The sequence below is a fragment of the Myripristis murdjan genome, chromosome 21 (assembly GCF_902150065.1).
Source record: "Myripristis murdjan chromosome 21, fMyrMur1.1, whole genome shotgun sequence".
Lineage (NCBI taxonomy): Eukaryota > Metazoa > Chordata > Actinopteri > Holocentriformes > Holocentridae > Myripristis > Myripristis murdjan.
The window spans coordinates 32,061,958-32,079,855 of NC_044000.1; the positions used below are offsets into that span (position 1 = coordinate 32,061,958).

At 43.2% G+C, this 17,898-nt stretch overlaps 1 protein-coding gene across 1 annotated transcript in view; it reads right to left on the reverse strand.

Moving 5' to 3' along the window:
- Positions 1–5,507, reverse strand: part of map2 (microtubule-associated protein 2) — a 69,697-nt gene extending 64,190 nt beyond the window's left edge. The window contains exon 1 of the mRNA XM_030080257.1: positions 5,294–5,507. Coding sequence (XP_029936117.1) covers positions 5,294–5,507 — 214 coding nt within the window. The remainder of the gene's footprint in view (positions 1–5,293) is intronic.
- Between the last annotated feature and the right edge of the window lie 12,391 nt (positions 5,508–17,898).

Consider the following 17,898-nt stretch of genomic DNA (forward strand, 5'->3'; position numbering starts at 1 on the left):
TGATAATGAGCCAGAGGAGCACATGAGGCCTTGGCAGCTGCTAATTACATAAAACCACCGACTAACAGGTAGCTGCCAACTTCAAATCGCAGCACAACAGCAGAGCGACCCGACAGGAGCTCCGGATGTTAAAATACAACGGCATGTGTGTGTTAACAAGGCGGCAATAACACAGGACATGTACACTGCACCTCTTACAATACAGAATAATACAGAAAATATTAATGTCAATTAAAAAGAGGGCACCGTGACATCAAAGAATTGCAACCGATGGTAAAAAAAACAACATAAAGGCACCACAAATCTGTAAAAGCTGAGTGTTTTTTAAGGGATCATCCTGATTCTGCCAAACGAGCAGCTGCACAATCAGGAGGAGAAACACCTGACATTTTCAGATTACGCTCGGTGTGAACTTTTGACCCAGACACTTCACGCAACGGCTCGTCCCTCCGCGCCGCTGAAGGTCACCGAGGAAAGCGGACAACGTCCTAATGGACAGGTACACATATTATTTTCCAGATTTGGAGGTTTTAAAGGCAAACAAAACGCTTCCTGTTTTGCTGCAGGGCAACTTGATTTCCAGTGAGAAGAAGCTGCAGCACTGCTCTGATTAAATATGTCCTTTTTAAAAAGCAATATTCTGCCAGCAGGATGAGATAAACACACTTGATTCCACTGCATTTTCACTCGTACAAATGTGTATAAATGTGTTGAGTCAAGACAGAACGAGGCAGATCAGCCCACTGGGATCAAGGAAATGACACCTGATGTAAGAAAAGTCAGGAAACAAGTTAATTATTGTGGAAAAAAGTGGGATTATCTAATCCCACTGGTATAAAAAACAAGATTTTAAGACTGAATTTGAGACGAAATGTCTTGTTTCGATTGATTTTTCTATTTGTTTCTGTGTCTTACTTACTCTCATTTTTCCTGATGTCAGTACAGTGATGTGACACTACTTTTTACTGACATATCGCTTTTGTCTAATCATATATTTGATCATAACGTTTGATGATATGAAATGTCATGCAAAATTAGACATTTTTGCACCGAGTCTCCCCGATATTTTGTTGAACTTTTACTTAAACAAGCAGAAAATGTACGTACAATAAACAAGATTAAATGTCAAACCAGAGAAATCCCTCCTGTGTGCTGAGGGAGGATTTTACTGCAAAAGCCTGTAATGAAACCTGCTTTAATGAATTTAATTTAAACTCCATCAGTCTGGTTTTTCACTGAGTTTTGGAGTTTTTGTGTCCCACGGTGGTTTAAACGCCGTTTCAGAGGCTCGTCCGCCCCGAGAGGAACAAAACTGTGGGACGAGAAAACACTCAAAACTTATCATTTTAGGGGGGGAGAAATTTTGAAAATGGAAAAATGACTCGAGGGCAGCCACAAGTCCCAACATAATGGCATCATCGTGCGAACCCCCACATTACTCGGGCCCTCGCTGGGCGGGGCCGGGAGCTTAATGTGGCTCCTGTCACAGGAGGTTAAATGGCCCCTTGTCATGACTTGCGAGCCGGCGAGCCGCCGAGTCGCACCGTGTCAGCAGCGCCAAACTGGAGGCGCGCAGGCGAGGGGGCTCGCAGTTGCCGTTGGAAACAAAAGACCCGGTGAAGTAAATTGCAGGGGAGCCGTTGCCGTGGTTACGCGGCGGGTACATCATTGTTCCTGACTCTCGGGAGGGAAGGAGAGAACAGCGAGAGAGAGAGAGATTTCAGCTGGTAATTATAGCGCGGTTAATAACGGTGTGTGATTCTAGCGAGGGAGAGAGAGAGAGAGAGAGAGAGGGAGAGAGAGAGAGAGAGGGAGAGAGCTGCCAGCCCACGCACAAGGAGAGGCAGGACACCAACACACACACACACACACACACAAACACATGCAGCCCCGCCCTCCCTACATGCGTGCACACACAACCTGCCCTCCCCGACTCCCTAAATGAGCAGTTGATCCTCTCGACCTTGAACGCCACATTGAAACTTCTCTGATCGGCCGTCCCTCCAATAATCGCACAGATCTGATAACATCCCATGTCCCGCTGCCATGTAATTATCCCATAATAATCACCGAATAAACTCACGCAAGTCGCTCGATAGCGCGTCGTCAGAGTTACTAGAAATCATCCGTCTGTGTCTCACCTTTTCCTCTGTTTGACCTTTAGCTCCACCTGCTGAGATCACTTGTCTCTTGTTTCCAGAAGCACCTGGTAACTAAAGCGGCAGTGAAATAAAACCTGGAGGTCCATCGCGCGGTGAGAAAAGCGACTTAATCACGCAGTCCCATTCGCCATCGCTTGGCTTCGACTTCGGAGTTTCAGCGTGCAAAACTCCAAAGTGTCACATTAAGACACTAAGAAATGTTGCTCGGATACAACGTGCAGCAGCTCAGAATGGTACACTGCAAAAACTCAAAATCTTACCAAGATTATTTGTCTTATTTCAAGTCAAAAATGTCTTATTTCTAGTCAAAATATCTCATTACACTTAAAATAAGACATGATCACCTCAGAAGTAACTTGTTTTTAGACAAGTGTCTCTCGTTTCAAGTGAAAATTTGCTAGAAACAAGAATCAAATACCTCTCTCTACACCAGATCTGCATGTGTTTTGAGTCACGTCTCATTACCTCAGCGCTTCATAAGAGAAGACACTGATGTAGCTCAGGTCATATTTGTGCACCGAGTTGTGTGTTTTGTCCACATTTTACCGCCCTTTGCTGTGACACAGACCGGCCTCCTCTGGGTTCACAGTCAGCACAGTGAGTGCAGCGAGTGTGGCGTGTAATAGCCGGGTGTTTAGCGTCTTGCATGAAAGCTTTGCAGCTCGGCTTCTGCGGGACGGATCTGGAGAGGAAAACCGCTCAGTCACTTTGCATAAACGTGTTTTGGGCACATGCTAGCCTTCCTCCCTGTGTTTGTCTTACATAATGTCGAATGAACACCGCTGCATTCATCCTCGCCTTGTGTAATATGTGCCGCTCCACAGGATTTGGATCCAACAGATTGTCTCTTCTGCTCTCCATACCCTCCCACACTTAAAAAAAAAAAAAAAAAACTGTGAATGAATTAAAAAGAGAATGTCAAGGGATTTTTCATTGTTTTTTTTTTTGTTTTTTTTACTTTTATCTTTATTATTTTATTTTCTAAAGATCACTACAAGTGAGTCTGAAAACATCTGGCTCCTAATAAGTCTAATAAGGGTTAGGTTATTTTCCACTGCTGTTTAAATTGTTAATACTTCTTGTTTATAGTGTTTATATTGCTTCTGCTATTTATCATGTGTATACTGTATATTTCTTCTAAATTTGCACACTGACCTACCTCTATGCACATTTTATACACCCATGCACACGTTTTTTTTTCTGTTTTTTTTTGTTGCACATTGCTTTTTGCACACTGGCTTGTACTTAGATCTTATTCTGTTGTACTTAGATCTTATTCTTTATTTTTTTTTTCATCTTTTTTATTTTATTTAATCTGTACTCTGTGGATACTGCTGAAAAACTGTGAATTTCCTGCGGGATAAAGTATCTATCTATCTATCTATCTATCTATAAGCATAACCAGGAGATTATGTGACAGTGAACATTGCATTTTAAAATGCAGAAATGACTGGAAACTGCATGTTGTGATGCAAAGATAAATCTCACCCTCTGACTTTTGACTTTTACCTTTCGCATCCTGATTGACCTTCTGCATGATATTTTGCGTGATAATACCCCATTTGAGATGGTACTTTTATTTGAGATTTTGCATCCAGTGTTAGAAGTAGTGCGTTTTGCATTAAGAATTTTTTTTTTTTTTGCGGTTTGACCCTTTCACAGGAAACTTCAATTTTAGCAGGAAAAAAAAAAGGAAAAAAACGTAACGTTAATTCCATTTTCTAAAAGTCCTCAGTGCCCATCAGTTAGAAAACTATCCAGGCAGGGAATGTCCCCCCCCTCCTCCTCCTCCTTGTGTCTGGATGCATCTTGTGCCCAGATATGAATTAGCTGGATTACACTGGCAACTTGTATTAAAATGAGTGGTAAATAAGCAGCACTGCATATTAAAAAACGCTAAAAAAAAAAAAAAAACGCATCACTGGCTCTCAAATATTTATGTCCTGACTCGGAGCGCCTTCGGTGCATCTCGGGTTGTTTTTGTTCTCTGTAGTGACGGTGCAAGAACAGGCCACGCCCCCACAGCCCCGCCCCCCGCTGAGTCACAGGGTCAGTCATCTCCACGCTTCACATTCATCGTCTATGTAAGCAGCCGTGCAATGCATTCTGGGATTTCGAGGGACGAGGCATCACGTTGGCGTCTCCTCATTTGCATAAAGTTGAGGTCTCGGCTACTTTATGCAGATTATGGATGTCGAGCATGACTCGCCGCCTCCGGAAACTCTAGAAAAAACCGAACCATCGTCGATCTACAATAAAGATTCAGCAGCTGCAGGGTTTGTTTCTCGCCTCAAACGTTTCAGTGAAGTATTTTCCTAAAATCAAAGAAAGTTTCATGTGGTTCAGTTTGAAATCCAGGGGAGGACGGTCCGCTAATGAAGCATTCGTCCAATCAGGTGCAGCTAGGAAGAGTTTACGTAGTTACAGGAGAGAGAGCAGCTGTCAATCATCAGGAGTGGCCACGCCCCTTTGGACATGCATCGTCCTGGATTATTGAGGTCTTTAGTTTTATGTCCTTAACCCTCCTGTTACCTTCACATTCAGAAGGTAATTTGAATAGAAACTGTTACTCATTCAACTGTTACTGTTACTCACTCGTTTATGTGTCAGGTACTTGTGTACATGTGTCTTGTTGACAATCTAAATAGCGCTTTAAAAAAAAAACAACGGCAAAGCTCTTGTGGATCATGTTTTTCTTCCCAAATGTCACATGACCTGTCAGTGGTGCTACTACAGATATGAAGATATCGCTTCAGGCTCTAAGGAAAATAAAAGAAAGCAGTTTTATGACGATTATGAATGTCATATTCTAGCTCCTCAGTGTCCAAAACAACTGAAACAAATGTGTGTATAATGCTGATATTTCTTACATATTTTATACAGCTAAAACAGCGTGGAGGTCAAACAGCCCTCAGTGAAACACCGATGCATACAAAATGTGTCCAGGACACTGAAAATGTCAAAAAACAGGAAAAGTCATGAAACACGAAGCACAAAAACAATGGCAAACATGGAAAATGCTTAAAAACCTCGGCTCAGGTCTTATCTAGATTCAGCAGCTCCGCATCAACAAATGACAAAAAAAAAGAAAAATTGCTTCAATTGATAAATTTGCGCTGAGTCAGTGTTACCTGCAGTGACAGCGTGGGCCCCGCTCAGGTCCCCGTTGAAGCCGTTCTCCCTGGCGGAGGCGTAGGGGGCGGCGGCCACGTGCGCGCCCCCGGGCTGGCAGGCCCTGTAGGCGGAGGCCGGGTAGCCGTTGGCGCCGTGGGTGCCTGCGGGGTCCTGCCCTCCTGACGGGTCCCACTGCGGGGCGCCGTCCTCCGGCTGCCGACTGTCTGCCATGCTGGGGCGAGCGAGCGAGCGGCGAGGGGGTGGGGGTGGGCGAGGGAGGAGGGAGGGGGTCTCTCCTTCTGGCGCTGCAAGAAAGAGAGAGAGAGAGGGAGGGAGAGAGAGGGGCGAGACAAGGGGAGGCACAGTCAGAATCCAGCGTGTCAGTGTTATTAAGTGCAGCGTTAGCAGCGCCTCATAATGGAGGATCAAGCCGGCGCAGAGCAGACGAGGCTCTGGGAGACGCCGCCTCGGTCACATTCACAAATCTCTCTTTGTCGCTCATAATCCCCGCTGCAGCTTCATTGAGCTGCACTGTCAATTCCCCCTCTCCCTCTGTGTACATGTGTGTGTGTGTGTGTGTGTGTGTGTGTGTGTGTGATGTCCTTGGGTGTCTGAAGGCTCGCCGTTTGCCCAGCTGGAAATCACAATGCTGAAATATGAACAGAGCGGACCATGAATCCCTCTGAGTCATGGTGGGGGTGAAGGGTGTGTGTGTGTGTGTGTGTGTGTGTGTGTTGAGGGGAGTCGGCTCTCAATGCCACACAAATAACAACTTCCATCAGACAAAAAGACACCTTTTCTCCGCGACTTTACACCTGACCGCCCCCCCGCTGATCCCCAAACTTCAGCAAAGTCGAGCTCGCTCACATCGACCAACATGTCTGTTTACACGGCAACTAACACTATTCACTAATTAATTAATAATGACGTAGCAACTGACACTGGATTTCGGGTCTGATATTGGCATCGATGTTTGGGAGTTAAACCGTTTTCGGCAAGTTCAAGCTCACGTTTATTTCGAGCCCTTGATCCCAGTTTAAGGGCTCAAAGGGCTTTTACAGCGAAATGACCCCAAACCCACCGGAGGCTCCATCTTTCACAGCTCAACAACAAACTTCTCGACGTTTGAACACAATCTGCGGTGCCATCTGCTCGGCTGGGACTCGCTGCTGGACAGAGGGTCGTAAACAACGGAGTCTGAGGGACAAAACCGCAAAAAACGCTGCTGTTTTCGAATGACCTCAACTGCTTTTTCTTCAGTCTTGCAGTCAACCTGATAGACCAGAACCGAAACATCTGGATGAGTCAGTATCGTCTCATGACATCAGCCCGCTCATATATCAGTCATGCTTTGTTAATCAGAATAACAGTGCATACAGAGAAAAAAACCAAATGAAACAGATAATCTGGCGAAAACCTGTGGAATATATTTTTTTTTGAACTTTTTGATTTAACAACCAAAACCGACTGCTTTCATTGATCTAAATCTGTGCAGTAGGTTTTTTTTCTGTGCCTTTTGGTCCTCTCAGTGTTATAATATCTTTTATCAGGTGCTTTTATCCAAAGTGTTGTACATCTGAGAGCTACAAGGAAGGACCTGGACGGGAGAAAAACACTAAGTGCCATAAAACTGAGCTCAAATCCTGACAGGATGTAGGCAACAAGAGGCAATGCATAGAGGGTTTGCATAGAGATTTTTTTTTTTTTTTGGTCTAGCTCGGCAGGCTCATTTTCACTCCGAGTTCATGTGATGAGATGGGAGGAATTTGTTCGGCGTGATGAAATAAATCTGCATGCAAGTGCGGCAGGAAAAGCGCTGATCAGAAACTCGGGAGGGGAAGCCGGAGCTCCTTCAAAACGCAAACCCGACCGCTGATCCACGCACGGGGCGGCGTGGCGGGGGCTGTGATCGATGCAGCAGGTATTTCCTGAGCTGACCGGCCCCTTACAGCCGGAGCAGGGTTCACCATCGATCAGGACGGTGTGGAGGGAGGAGCAGATGAAAGTAAAGAAGGGGGGGTTATTGATCGGGACACAGCGGGGGAGATGAATGGGCTCGATGCGGGCTACACTGACCGTTATTAATAATCACAAATCACCAGGTCAGTGTCATCCAGCCTGGATGATCTCTCTGAAAGCTGCCTTAACCCGAACCTGTCAACATTTGGATTCCAGGTAAACATGAATACATCGTTCATATTTATTTTCCAAGAGGGTTTCAGTGGCTCATAATGGTTTAAAAACTGTTTCAAGAATACAAATCTTAATGTTTTTATTTTGTTGACGGTCAAATTTATTGAGACTGAAAACCAGCAGAAAATATCAGCTATCTGCAGAGGAGGAGGGACACACACACACACACACACACACACACACACACATTAAAGGAAAGAGCTCTAAAGGGAAATCAGTGTTTTGTTTTTGTTTTTTTTGTTTTTTTTTTGTCAAGGAGTGTTGTGGCCAGCACTACTTCAGGCAGTGTGTGTGTGTGTGTGTGTGTGTGTGTGTGTGTGTGTGTGTGTAGTCTGCACACTGCATAATGGAATGAGTGGAGGAGCAATTTGTCACATGGCTCTGCAGTCTGAGGGGAGTTAGAGACTCGGAGAGGAGTCTGCTGGTCACACAGGAGACACTCAGGGACCCGAGCAGCACAGAGCACAGCACCGCAGGGCAGGGGAGAGGAGAACAGGACAGAATAGAATAGAATAGAATAGAATAGAACCGAATAGAATAGAACTGAACAGAATAGAACAGAACAGAACAGAATAGAATAGAATAGAACTGAACAGAATAGAACAGAATGTTTGTTATAGAATACAACAGAATAAAAAAATTGTTACAGAACAGAGGAGAACTATCAGAGGGTAGAACAGAGTAGACTAGACTAGACTAGAATAGGACAGAATAGAATAGAATAGGGGACATTTTGGATCACATGGTCACTACTAGAATGGAAAGTAATAGAATAGAATAGAACAGAAAACAATAGAATAGAAGACGCGTTGGATGAATCAGTCACTAACAGAATACAATACAATAGAAGACACTGATGAATAAGACAGTCACTAATAGAACAGAACAGTAGACACTGTACAGTTGTCTGTGTGTGTGTGTGTGTGTGTGTGTCTTTCTGTCTGTCTGTCTGTCTGTCTGTGTGTCTGTCTGTCTGCCTGCTCCAGTCTCCTTCAAACTGCACTTCCAATATTAAAACAGTCATAAAATACAGATCTGACTCCTGCTACCCCTCCTCCTCCTCCTCCTCTCCTCCCCGCCGCCATCCATCCGTCCATCCATCCATCCGTCCGTCTGTCCTTCTCAAGCTGAAGGTCACCTTGAGCGGCGTGGCCGGTGTCCAGGCCTGAGCGGTGTGCGGGCTCAGGGTGTCGGCGCCGGGCGTGAAGCCGGAGGGAAGAGGGGCCCGGGCTTCCTGGAGCCCCGCGGAGCTGCTGATCACACTGTTTAGTTCACACTCTGTATGTATGGGCATATGTGTGTGTATGTACGTATGTGTGTGTGTGTGTGTGTGTGTGTGTGTGGCTGAAACAGCACCCCCTGCTGGGTTCAGGCCTGACAGAGGAGAACCGACGCCGTTCAAACAGAAACCTGAGAGATGTGAGAGGAAACGCTGCACCAGGCGAGGTTTGAATGTGAGAATGGAGCCGAGTCCTGATGCTCAATCTGTTCTTCTTTGTGTAACTAATCCCAGCCTAATCTGATGCCCCGAGTTCACCAAAATAAAAAGGATTCATCCTCCGGGGAGCACATGAACACGCTTTGCAAATTTACTGCTGATTCGCCCGATACACTTCACACAGATATCAAATTGAACGTTTTTGACCTGAGGGGTCGACGCTGGAGGAGAGATAATGCGGTGAGAAAGAAGAAGAATCTTCCTTTGGGGAGCATGAACAGACTCACCAGATAATATGACAACGTGCTCGTTAGATTTAATGATGTCTCACATGTAAATCTGACACAGTGGCCTGAGGATGGCGCCACAGAAAAGACCAAAAATGCACAGGGTTCATCCTCTGGGGAGCATACATGTGCTCACCAAATGTCATGGCACTCTCCTGGTACTTAAAGATGACAAGCCAGGCACTCCAGGGAATATTAAAATGATTTTATTATAGTGGCTAAATTATTAAACCACTGTAGGTCTCCATCAGGGCTTTAGAAATAAGACTGTGAGGCATCACATCTGACGTTTGGGTGGGTGGACGCAGGGGCGCCGCCAGGAATTTTGGGCCCCATGAAAAAAATATTTATATTTATTTACTCAATGATGGTTTAATAATTTTGTATTAGTTTTTACCTATTTTTTGGGGCCCCTGTCAGGCAAGGGCCCTTGGAATTGTCCTAATTTTTCCCCCATATGCGGCGCCCCTGGGTGGACGGGTTAGAGGAAAGCTGACGGTGACACCAACATAGATAGGGTTCACTCCCTGGGAGGCATCGGGATGGCTAACAAATTATTTAGCAATCCGTCCATGACATTTAGTAAAATGATGTGTATAAATGAAAAGTTTGGGCTGAGGGTGACCCAGAGGAAAGACACTTGAACTGCTTGAACATTGCCATGATGTCTACCCTACACCTCAAAGCAATGTGAAGTTCAAAAGATGTTTACAACTATAGCCGAGAGGCTTTCAAATACAAAGCTGTCATACAGAAATTTCACAGACACAAGTATGCAAAAACATAAACTTTTTTTTAAAAAATATAAGCTTTCTTAAAATTTCCATGTTGTTGAGGCTCTACAGTTATAATAATAATAATAATAATAAAATGCATTTTATTTGTCAGCACTTTACAAGAGTAAAAACAATTACATAATAAGAACATATAAATTGAAATACATAAGTTTATCATAAAGTTAAATAATAAAAGAATTAAAAAAATAAAAGTAATACTACCACTACTACTAATAATAATAATAATAAGTGAAAGGTGTGTGAGATGTTAGCTGTGTGGGGGTCAGGTGTTGAAAAGGTGGGTTTGGAGTTTGTTTCTGAAGGAGGAGAGTGAGTGTGAGGAGAAGGACCTCCAGAGGGTCGGAGGGGAACGTGTTCCTCTGACTAACTTACACTTTGACCTCTAAACAAGTCTCTTATGGCCAGTTTGCTTTTTCTTTTTTTTTTTGACATCCTGCCACCTGGCTGCACCTAATTACCAAACACACACACACACACAGACACACACAGACACACATCACATCTAATCTCATCTCATCTCATCCTCAACCTCTTATCTGAAGTCAGTTCGCGGACTCAGATGCACATTCAAATGTTTATGTAAATGTAAATGAAACCTGATATTAAAATGCGTCTCGCTGACGTGACCCAGGCAGAACAAACAGCAAACATGTTAACAGCTCACAGCGAGAGAGGAAGACGGACTCCTGGACAACGAGCTAAACACCGGTGATGAGCAACTGGTGAGCAAGTCCAGGCGCTGTTTACAACCGGATGGAGTGACAGCGGGGACGGCCAATCACACATCAGCAAGACACGGCAGAGCCAATCCGTGTGCAAACCTGACGATCTGACCCTAAGGTAGCACTAAAGGGAAGGTGGTGAAAGTTATCGAAATCAACAAGGTTCAAGCTCTGAGGAGCATGAGCGCCCTCCATGAATGTCAAGATTTCAGGACATGTTTCCTTGGAGTTCAGGGCTGAACAGACAGACAGACAGACAGACAGACAGACAGACACACAGACACACAGACAGACAGGCAGACAGACAGACAGACAGACAGACAGACAGACAGACAGACAGACAGACAGACAGACAGACAGACAGACAGACACAGATAAGGCGAGCTGTGCACCGACGTCACGGCTGCAACAGTTCAAACTGCCCCGTGCGGCGTGAACAGTGAAATGACAGCGAGAGGACAGACAACTAAATGAGGAGAAGAGGGGGGAGCGCAGCAAAAAAAAAAAAAAGAAAAAGAAAAGAAAAGAAAAGAAAAGAGGGGACTTGTCAGGGCTGGAGCGGAGAGGGAAAACGGCTGAGACAAGTGGAGAGCGGAGAGGCAGATCAGAGGTTAGAGACAAAAAGAGACGCCGTGTCCTCGGGGCATTGTGTCTGCCGAGTGTGTACGAGATGGCGATAAGATGGAGCTGGAGGGTGCCGGGTGTCTCGGCAGGCGGCAGGTTTGTTGCTGTTGGCACGAAGCCCGGTGGCGGCGCGCCAGACGCACGGCTGATCTTGATTTGCCCGGTCTGCCTGGCAGAGGGAAGGACGGGATTGAGCAGACTGGCAGCGCTGCAACGGGACAATCTGGGTGGTGGCGCTCATAAAGGCATTAATTACTGTTTCAGGACGCCTGCAGGTACTGGAGGGTTTAATTTAACGCTTTTTGAGGCAAATCGTAACATCGTTTAAGACCGACTGTTGGACAAATCACCTCTGTCTTATTCAAATCAGCCAAAACACGACTTTTTTTTTTTTTTTCCACAGAACTCATGAAAACCCGAGGATTTTCTTGAGTTTTCTTGAGTTCTCTCTATAGGTCAGAGCGACAGGTAAGTATAAAGTGAGCTGGGTCATTTTTCCCAGCAGGTGAGCATTAACACGGTGTATGGACTCCACAGTTTTCAATGAGCTGGAGTCTTGGTGGCCAGGGTTAGAGTTAAATAAAGACACAGAGCTGTTCATTTATTAAACTGTAAGAGTTTAAGGCAGAATGAGGAGGATTAGTGGCTATACACTTCAAAAAGTCAAAATCTTACCAAGACTATTTGTCTTATTTCAAGTCAAAATGTCTTATTTCAAGTCAAAATATCTCATTACACTTAAAATAAGACATGATCAGCTCAGAAATAACTTGTTTTTAGACAATTTTCACTTGTTTCAACTGAAAATTTACTTGAAACAAGAAACATATTCTGCCAATGTTTCTTATTCTTATTCTTATTTTAAGTGTAATGAGATATTTTGACTTGAAATAAGACAAATAATCTTGGTAAGATTTGACTTTTTGCAGTGTAGAAACGACAAACATTTAAGACATTCCATCGCCATCCTCGGAAAGAAAGGTTTTTACTTTCACGTGGAACCCAATACCACGTGGATTCCTGAATCAACTACATTCAGTTTTGGTGGATCTCTTTGCACTTCTGAATGATCCCTCCCTATAAAATGCCCCGCTGTAACTTAAAGGCAGATGAGTGGGTTTTGTAGGATTTGGATTTTCTTGGCGGCCAGCAAGTTTTCGTTTCCTAGGATGGCCAAACAATGAAATTATCACCCAAAATGTAAAACATTCTGTTGAAAAAAACAGCAACCTGTCCAACAGAAAACAGGGCAGCAGTGCGTCGCCCTTCATCCTCCTCTTCATCCTCATCCTCTCGCTCAGTGCTCGCTGGTGAAACCCACCCCAGAATCACTCTCGTTAGATTTCCCTTTTTCATTTTTTTTGTCTGCGTCCATGATGTTCCTAGCCTCCTGCTGGATGAGGTTGTTAGTGGATCTTTATCATATGAATCCATACGTTGTTCTTCAGGAAAACCCACTCACTCTGCCTTTAGCTTTTGCCAAACACCACAGCTTGTGAACAGCAGCCAGACAAAGTGGTTGCTAAGCAGCAGAAACATCAGCATGAGTGATAATTCCCAGTGAAATGAACTGCTCTGGAGTTACCTGTGTGTATCAGGTGTCTTACGACAACGTGCAGCCAATCAGAATGCAGGACCAGACCTGTCTGTTTCCTCCTCTTGAAAGCATCAGTTCCTCCTGAGGTTACACCGTGAACGCCGTGTCATCGCCGTGGTCACACATTTAACATCCAGCATCCACACACACACACACACACCATAACACTGTCCCAAAACCAGACACCTGCCACCTGACCAGCCGAGCCACAGTGGCGCCACCGGACACTTTTTTGCAGCTTTTCTCTAAAATGGTTTGTCTGGTCGTGAATCTTCGGCCTCGACGCCCGACACACGCCGCTGACCGTGTTCTCCGTGCAAAACACCGGCAAAGCTGGAACGAATCAGCGCTGACACTTTGCATTTGCCAGCAGAGACGTGAGGTGAAGAAACTATCCTGGTAAATATCCTGGCTCTTTTTTTCGTGTGTACCTTTGGGCAGGTAAGTGTGATGGATGAGAGTGTGTTACTGGGAGGGGAAAAAAATAAAAATCCAGCCTGTTTTCTCAGAAAAGCTGAAAAGTCTTCTCTCTCTAGACGGGGTGGGGGGTAATTTTTTCTCACTATGTGCTCAGAATAAACCATTTACAATAAAAAAAAAAAAGTTCCTCCCCCTGCTGTCCCTCGCTGGTTCTGTTCTTTGTCTGGGCAAAAAAAAAAAAAAAAAAGTGAGGAACAGCCCACAGAGGTAAACCAAACATTGATTTTCGCTCGCTCAGAATTGTTATTTGACCTCTGGCTCTCTGCAAAGAAACTTTCAAGCCTCATTCACAGAGACACTGACAGCCCAAGTCGACACACACACACATACACACACACACACACACACACAAACGCACTGTTTACTGTGATATGTCAGTTAAAGCTGCAGCGATCCAAACCTTGTTTAAAGGGTTCAGCCAAGACTCAACGGACAAACACATGGAATAATCATTTAATTATCTTTATATTATATTTGTGGCTTCATCGCTGCAGATTAAGGCTGTGAACACAAATACATGGCCCCTGGGGAAAGAGTCTACACAGTTCTCATAGTTGGACTGAGTCGGTAATGAATTCTCATGTTTGTTTGTTTTTTTTGCGATTTCAGTTACTGCAGCTTTGATTCTTTTAATTTCGTTTTTTTTTTTTTTATCCTTTATTATTAGATTGAAATTAAATTAAATTAGACAGCACTCAGTAGAGGCCGTACCTCTGCCAACACTATGCGATAAGACATCTTACCAAGTGTTTACTCTCATATTTGACGACGGCGTACTTTGGTCACTGCAGGGAGCGGAAAAAAATTCCGAGATTTAAGTCGTAAATTTATAAGAAAAAAAATCAGATTAAACTGGTAAATTTACGAGAAGAAACTCACATATTTATGAGAGAAATACTCAAAAATTCTAAGATTATGAAGTCACAAATTTACAAGAAAATAGGTTTCTCCTCCAGTGGGATTCAGTCAGGAGGAAATCCTTAAGAAATACAACCTCCTCCTCAGCATCTGGACTCCTGAATTTTGAGATTTCAAAGTTATAAATTTGCGTGAAAATAGAAAGAAATTCTGAGATTAAAGTTGAAAAAAATCAACAAGAAAAGACTAACCTTAAACCCTAAAGTCAAATTTAGGAGAAAAACACTCAAAAATGTTGTGATTATAAAGTCACAAATTTAAGAGAAAAAAACTCAGAAATTTACAAGACAAAAAGTCAGAAATTCTGAGATACAAGTTGTAAGTTTATGAGAAAAAACTCAGAAATTCATGAGAAAACAACTCAAAACTTCTGAGATTGTGAACTAAAAAAACAAACAAAAAAAAAAAACAATGAAATCTAGTTGTTCTCCTGGAAATCTGCTGGTTTGAGTCCAGAACCCCAACCTCCTCCTCAGCATCTGGACTCTGAAGAGACGTTGCTGTGACTTGGGCCGATTCAGAAGAAAACAACCTGGTGATTCTGGGCTCAGATCAGCAGGATCTCCTCGTTCCTGAATCCCACTGCAAAGATTTGTTCTATCCATTGTTGTAATCATCGTTATTGAGCGGTTTATTGTTGTTGATTCGTTGTTGTGTGGAAGCCAGGAGGAGAAGTTGCTCCCTTGGTCGTGACCCACGGGGATCCAAATTAATAAATAAATAAAATTGAATTGATTGACATGAGAGAAAAACGGGTGGACAGACAGAAACACAGAGAGCCATGAAGACAAAGCTAAAGACGGACAGAGACAAACAATTCAGAGACAGAGAGGAAAACAGGAAGTAAATAAAGAAAAAAAAAAAACAAGTAGAAAAGGCCAGACGGTCGGTCACTTCTGATCCATCGCCACCTGAACTGAGTTATACTGGCAGGGACACACACACACACACACACACACACACACACACACACACACTGCTGCACACAGGTGGACTTAAGAACAGCAGGTAAACTTATATGGAAAGGAAATGTGGCATTTTAAATTTGGATTCGGCACCGTGTTGAACTTGCTGCTCGACACAAACTGTTTTTTTTTTTTTCTTTTTTTGTTCTATCTTTAAACGTTTCCGTCTGTTTCCTGCGGCGTCTGTCTCTAAGTTGGCGCTCGGTGAAAACAGTGAAAACACAAACTAAAATGTATAAATGTCATCATGAGACGCTGAAGCCGGAGCCCAAACCTGCAGGAGCTAATATTTCTCAGAAAGAGGAGCCTGACCTTCCAAAGCACTGAGCTGCAAATTCAAACCAACGTGTTGCAGTTATTTTTATCCTCCAGGTGCGGAGCTGCGAGGAAAAGACTCGATTTTGTTGAACTCGGCAAAGCATTAACAATTTTCCAGCAAATAATAATGAATTATTATTGATGTTTTTACTTTTATAAGTAAAAATTGTAACTCTATTATTTCTAAGAATGCCAGCAGCAGTAATAATAGTAGTTGTACTTTTTATTGATTTATACTTAACTCTGAAATTGTGCTTTTCCTTATGCTTTCTATTTTAAAGTACTTTTCTTTTTTTGCTTTCTATTCATATATAGCACACCGTATGAAAAGTATAAAAATAAAGTTTGACTAATTCATTCATAGTCAGTGTGTCAAACTGATGTATGTAAATATGTTTGAAATGTATGAAATACATAATGATAACATCTGAAAATGCTTAAATATTTAAGCATTTCTGAATATATATTATCCTTATTATTATCATTATTATTATTATTTTGGTAGTTTTTAGCGTTGTGTTTGTCGGCTGGACGCTGTAATCTGCACTGTTTTTTTTTTTTGTTTTTTTTTATTTCCTGCAACACAGAAGCAGCAGCTTCATGTTAATCAATCAGTCGATCAATCAGACTTCATGATTTACACACACCCACACACACACACACACACACACACCCAAAAGCAGACAAAAAAATAATTAAAATAAATAAAAAACTAAATAAAGATAGTACCTTGAGGCAAAAAAACCTGAACACAGCAGCGCTGTCACCTGAAATGCTGGAAACTAAAATCAGTCATAACGAGCCATGACTAGGTGCACGGCCCCGTGGGATTATGGGTAGAGGCTTTAACGATGTGTCTGCGGCGGCTGACGGGCGACCCGGCCAAACTCCACGAGCCGGACAGCGAATACCAGCCTGCTCTGAACCAGCCAGGCCCAGTGTGTGTGTGTGTGTGTGTGTGTGTGTGTGTGTGTGTGCGTTCGTGCGTGCGTGTGTGTGAGGAAGCAGGCCTTCTCACTCCAGCTGCTGAACTCCACACCCCAATCATTTCCCTGTTAATTGTGCCGTGGCATTACTGCTAAGTGCTTTTTTTTTTTTTTTTTTTTTTTGCACATTTTGTTTGGGAGTTTCCACACACTCCGCTCAGATCCGCTGCCTCGGCCTCACGTCCTCACACTCGTGCAGATCTCAGCAGATTGGGGGCTAATTACGGGGCCGAGAGCAGAAATGACTCTCCCCAACATTAAAAATAGCAATCAGCCAAACTAAATGTAAGTAGGACAGCACACAGCGCTCCGCACGGCCGCGGACGCCTCAGCCCAAACATCTCCATCTTCTCCAGGTCTTCAGTTTCATCTGAATGGATGTTATGTAATGGATGTAAAGGAAATGATGTAAAGGAAAACGTTGAAGGATCTGCCGAACGCCATGAAGCTCTGGCACCAACTCCACCCCCCTCCCTTTTTTTTTTTTTTTTTTTTTTTTTTTGTCTTGTCTTAAATTGTGCGTCATTGTAATGTGTCTTTTGTTGTGTTATGTGAAATGTGGTGCTGTCATTGTCTTTTTTGTTTTTTTGAAAAATTAAAAATTATAAATAATAATAATAATAAAAAAAAAAGGTTAAAAAAATCTCCTGGTGGGATGAGATCATCCCATTTGTTTCCAATGGTAAGAGCTGCAGTTTTTTTTTTAGACAGAAAATAGAGCAATTTAGTGTTAGAATATTAATTTTGTTCAAAAACTGTGAAAAATCAGCGTTGTTCCCTTCACTTATCAACTTGTTTCCAGATTTTTTTTTCAATCAAGTGTCTTTTTTTTTTTTTTTTTTTAAATCATAATAGTCTTATTCTGCCTTGTCTCAACATCTTTATACTTGCTGCCCATTGAAAAAAAAAAAAAAAATCCAGAAACAAACAAAACTGCATTGGAGACAAGTGGGATTATTTCACCCCACTGGCAAATTTGAAGTTTGTGATGAAGTTTTTTTTTTTTTTTTTTTTTTTTGCAGTACATCAGTTTATGTTGAGATGTTTTTACAAGTTCTCTCCCTGTCGATCACAGCCCGGAGACACGGGGTTGCGGCTCCGTCTGCCACATCAGCGATGAAGAGACGGAGACAAAGCGGCCGCCGGGCTCATTAAGCCGTTTGGTCCGTTTGTCATTTCCATACGAGATTAAAAACTCGCCTCGTCCTTTTCTTCTTTTCACATCGCCGCCATCATGCACTCACCTATTCTTCGTCTTCCTCCCACCCGCTATTCTTCCTTCCCTCTTCACCTTCCT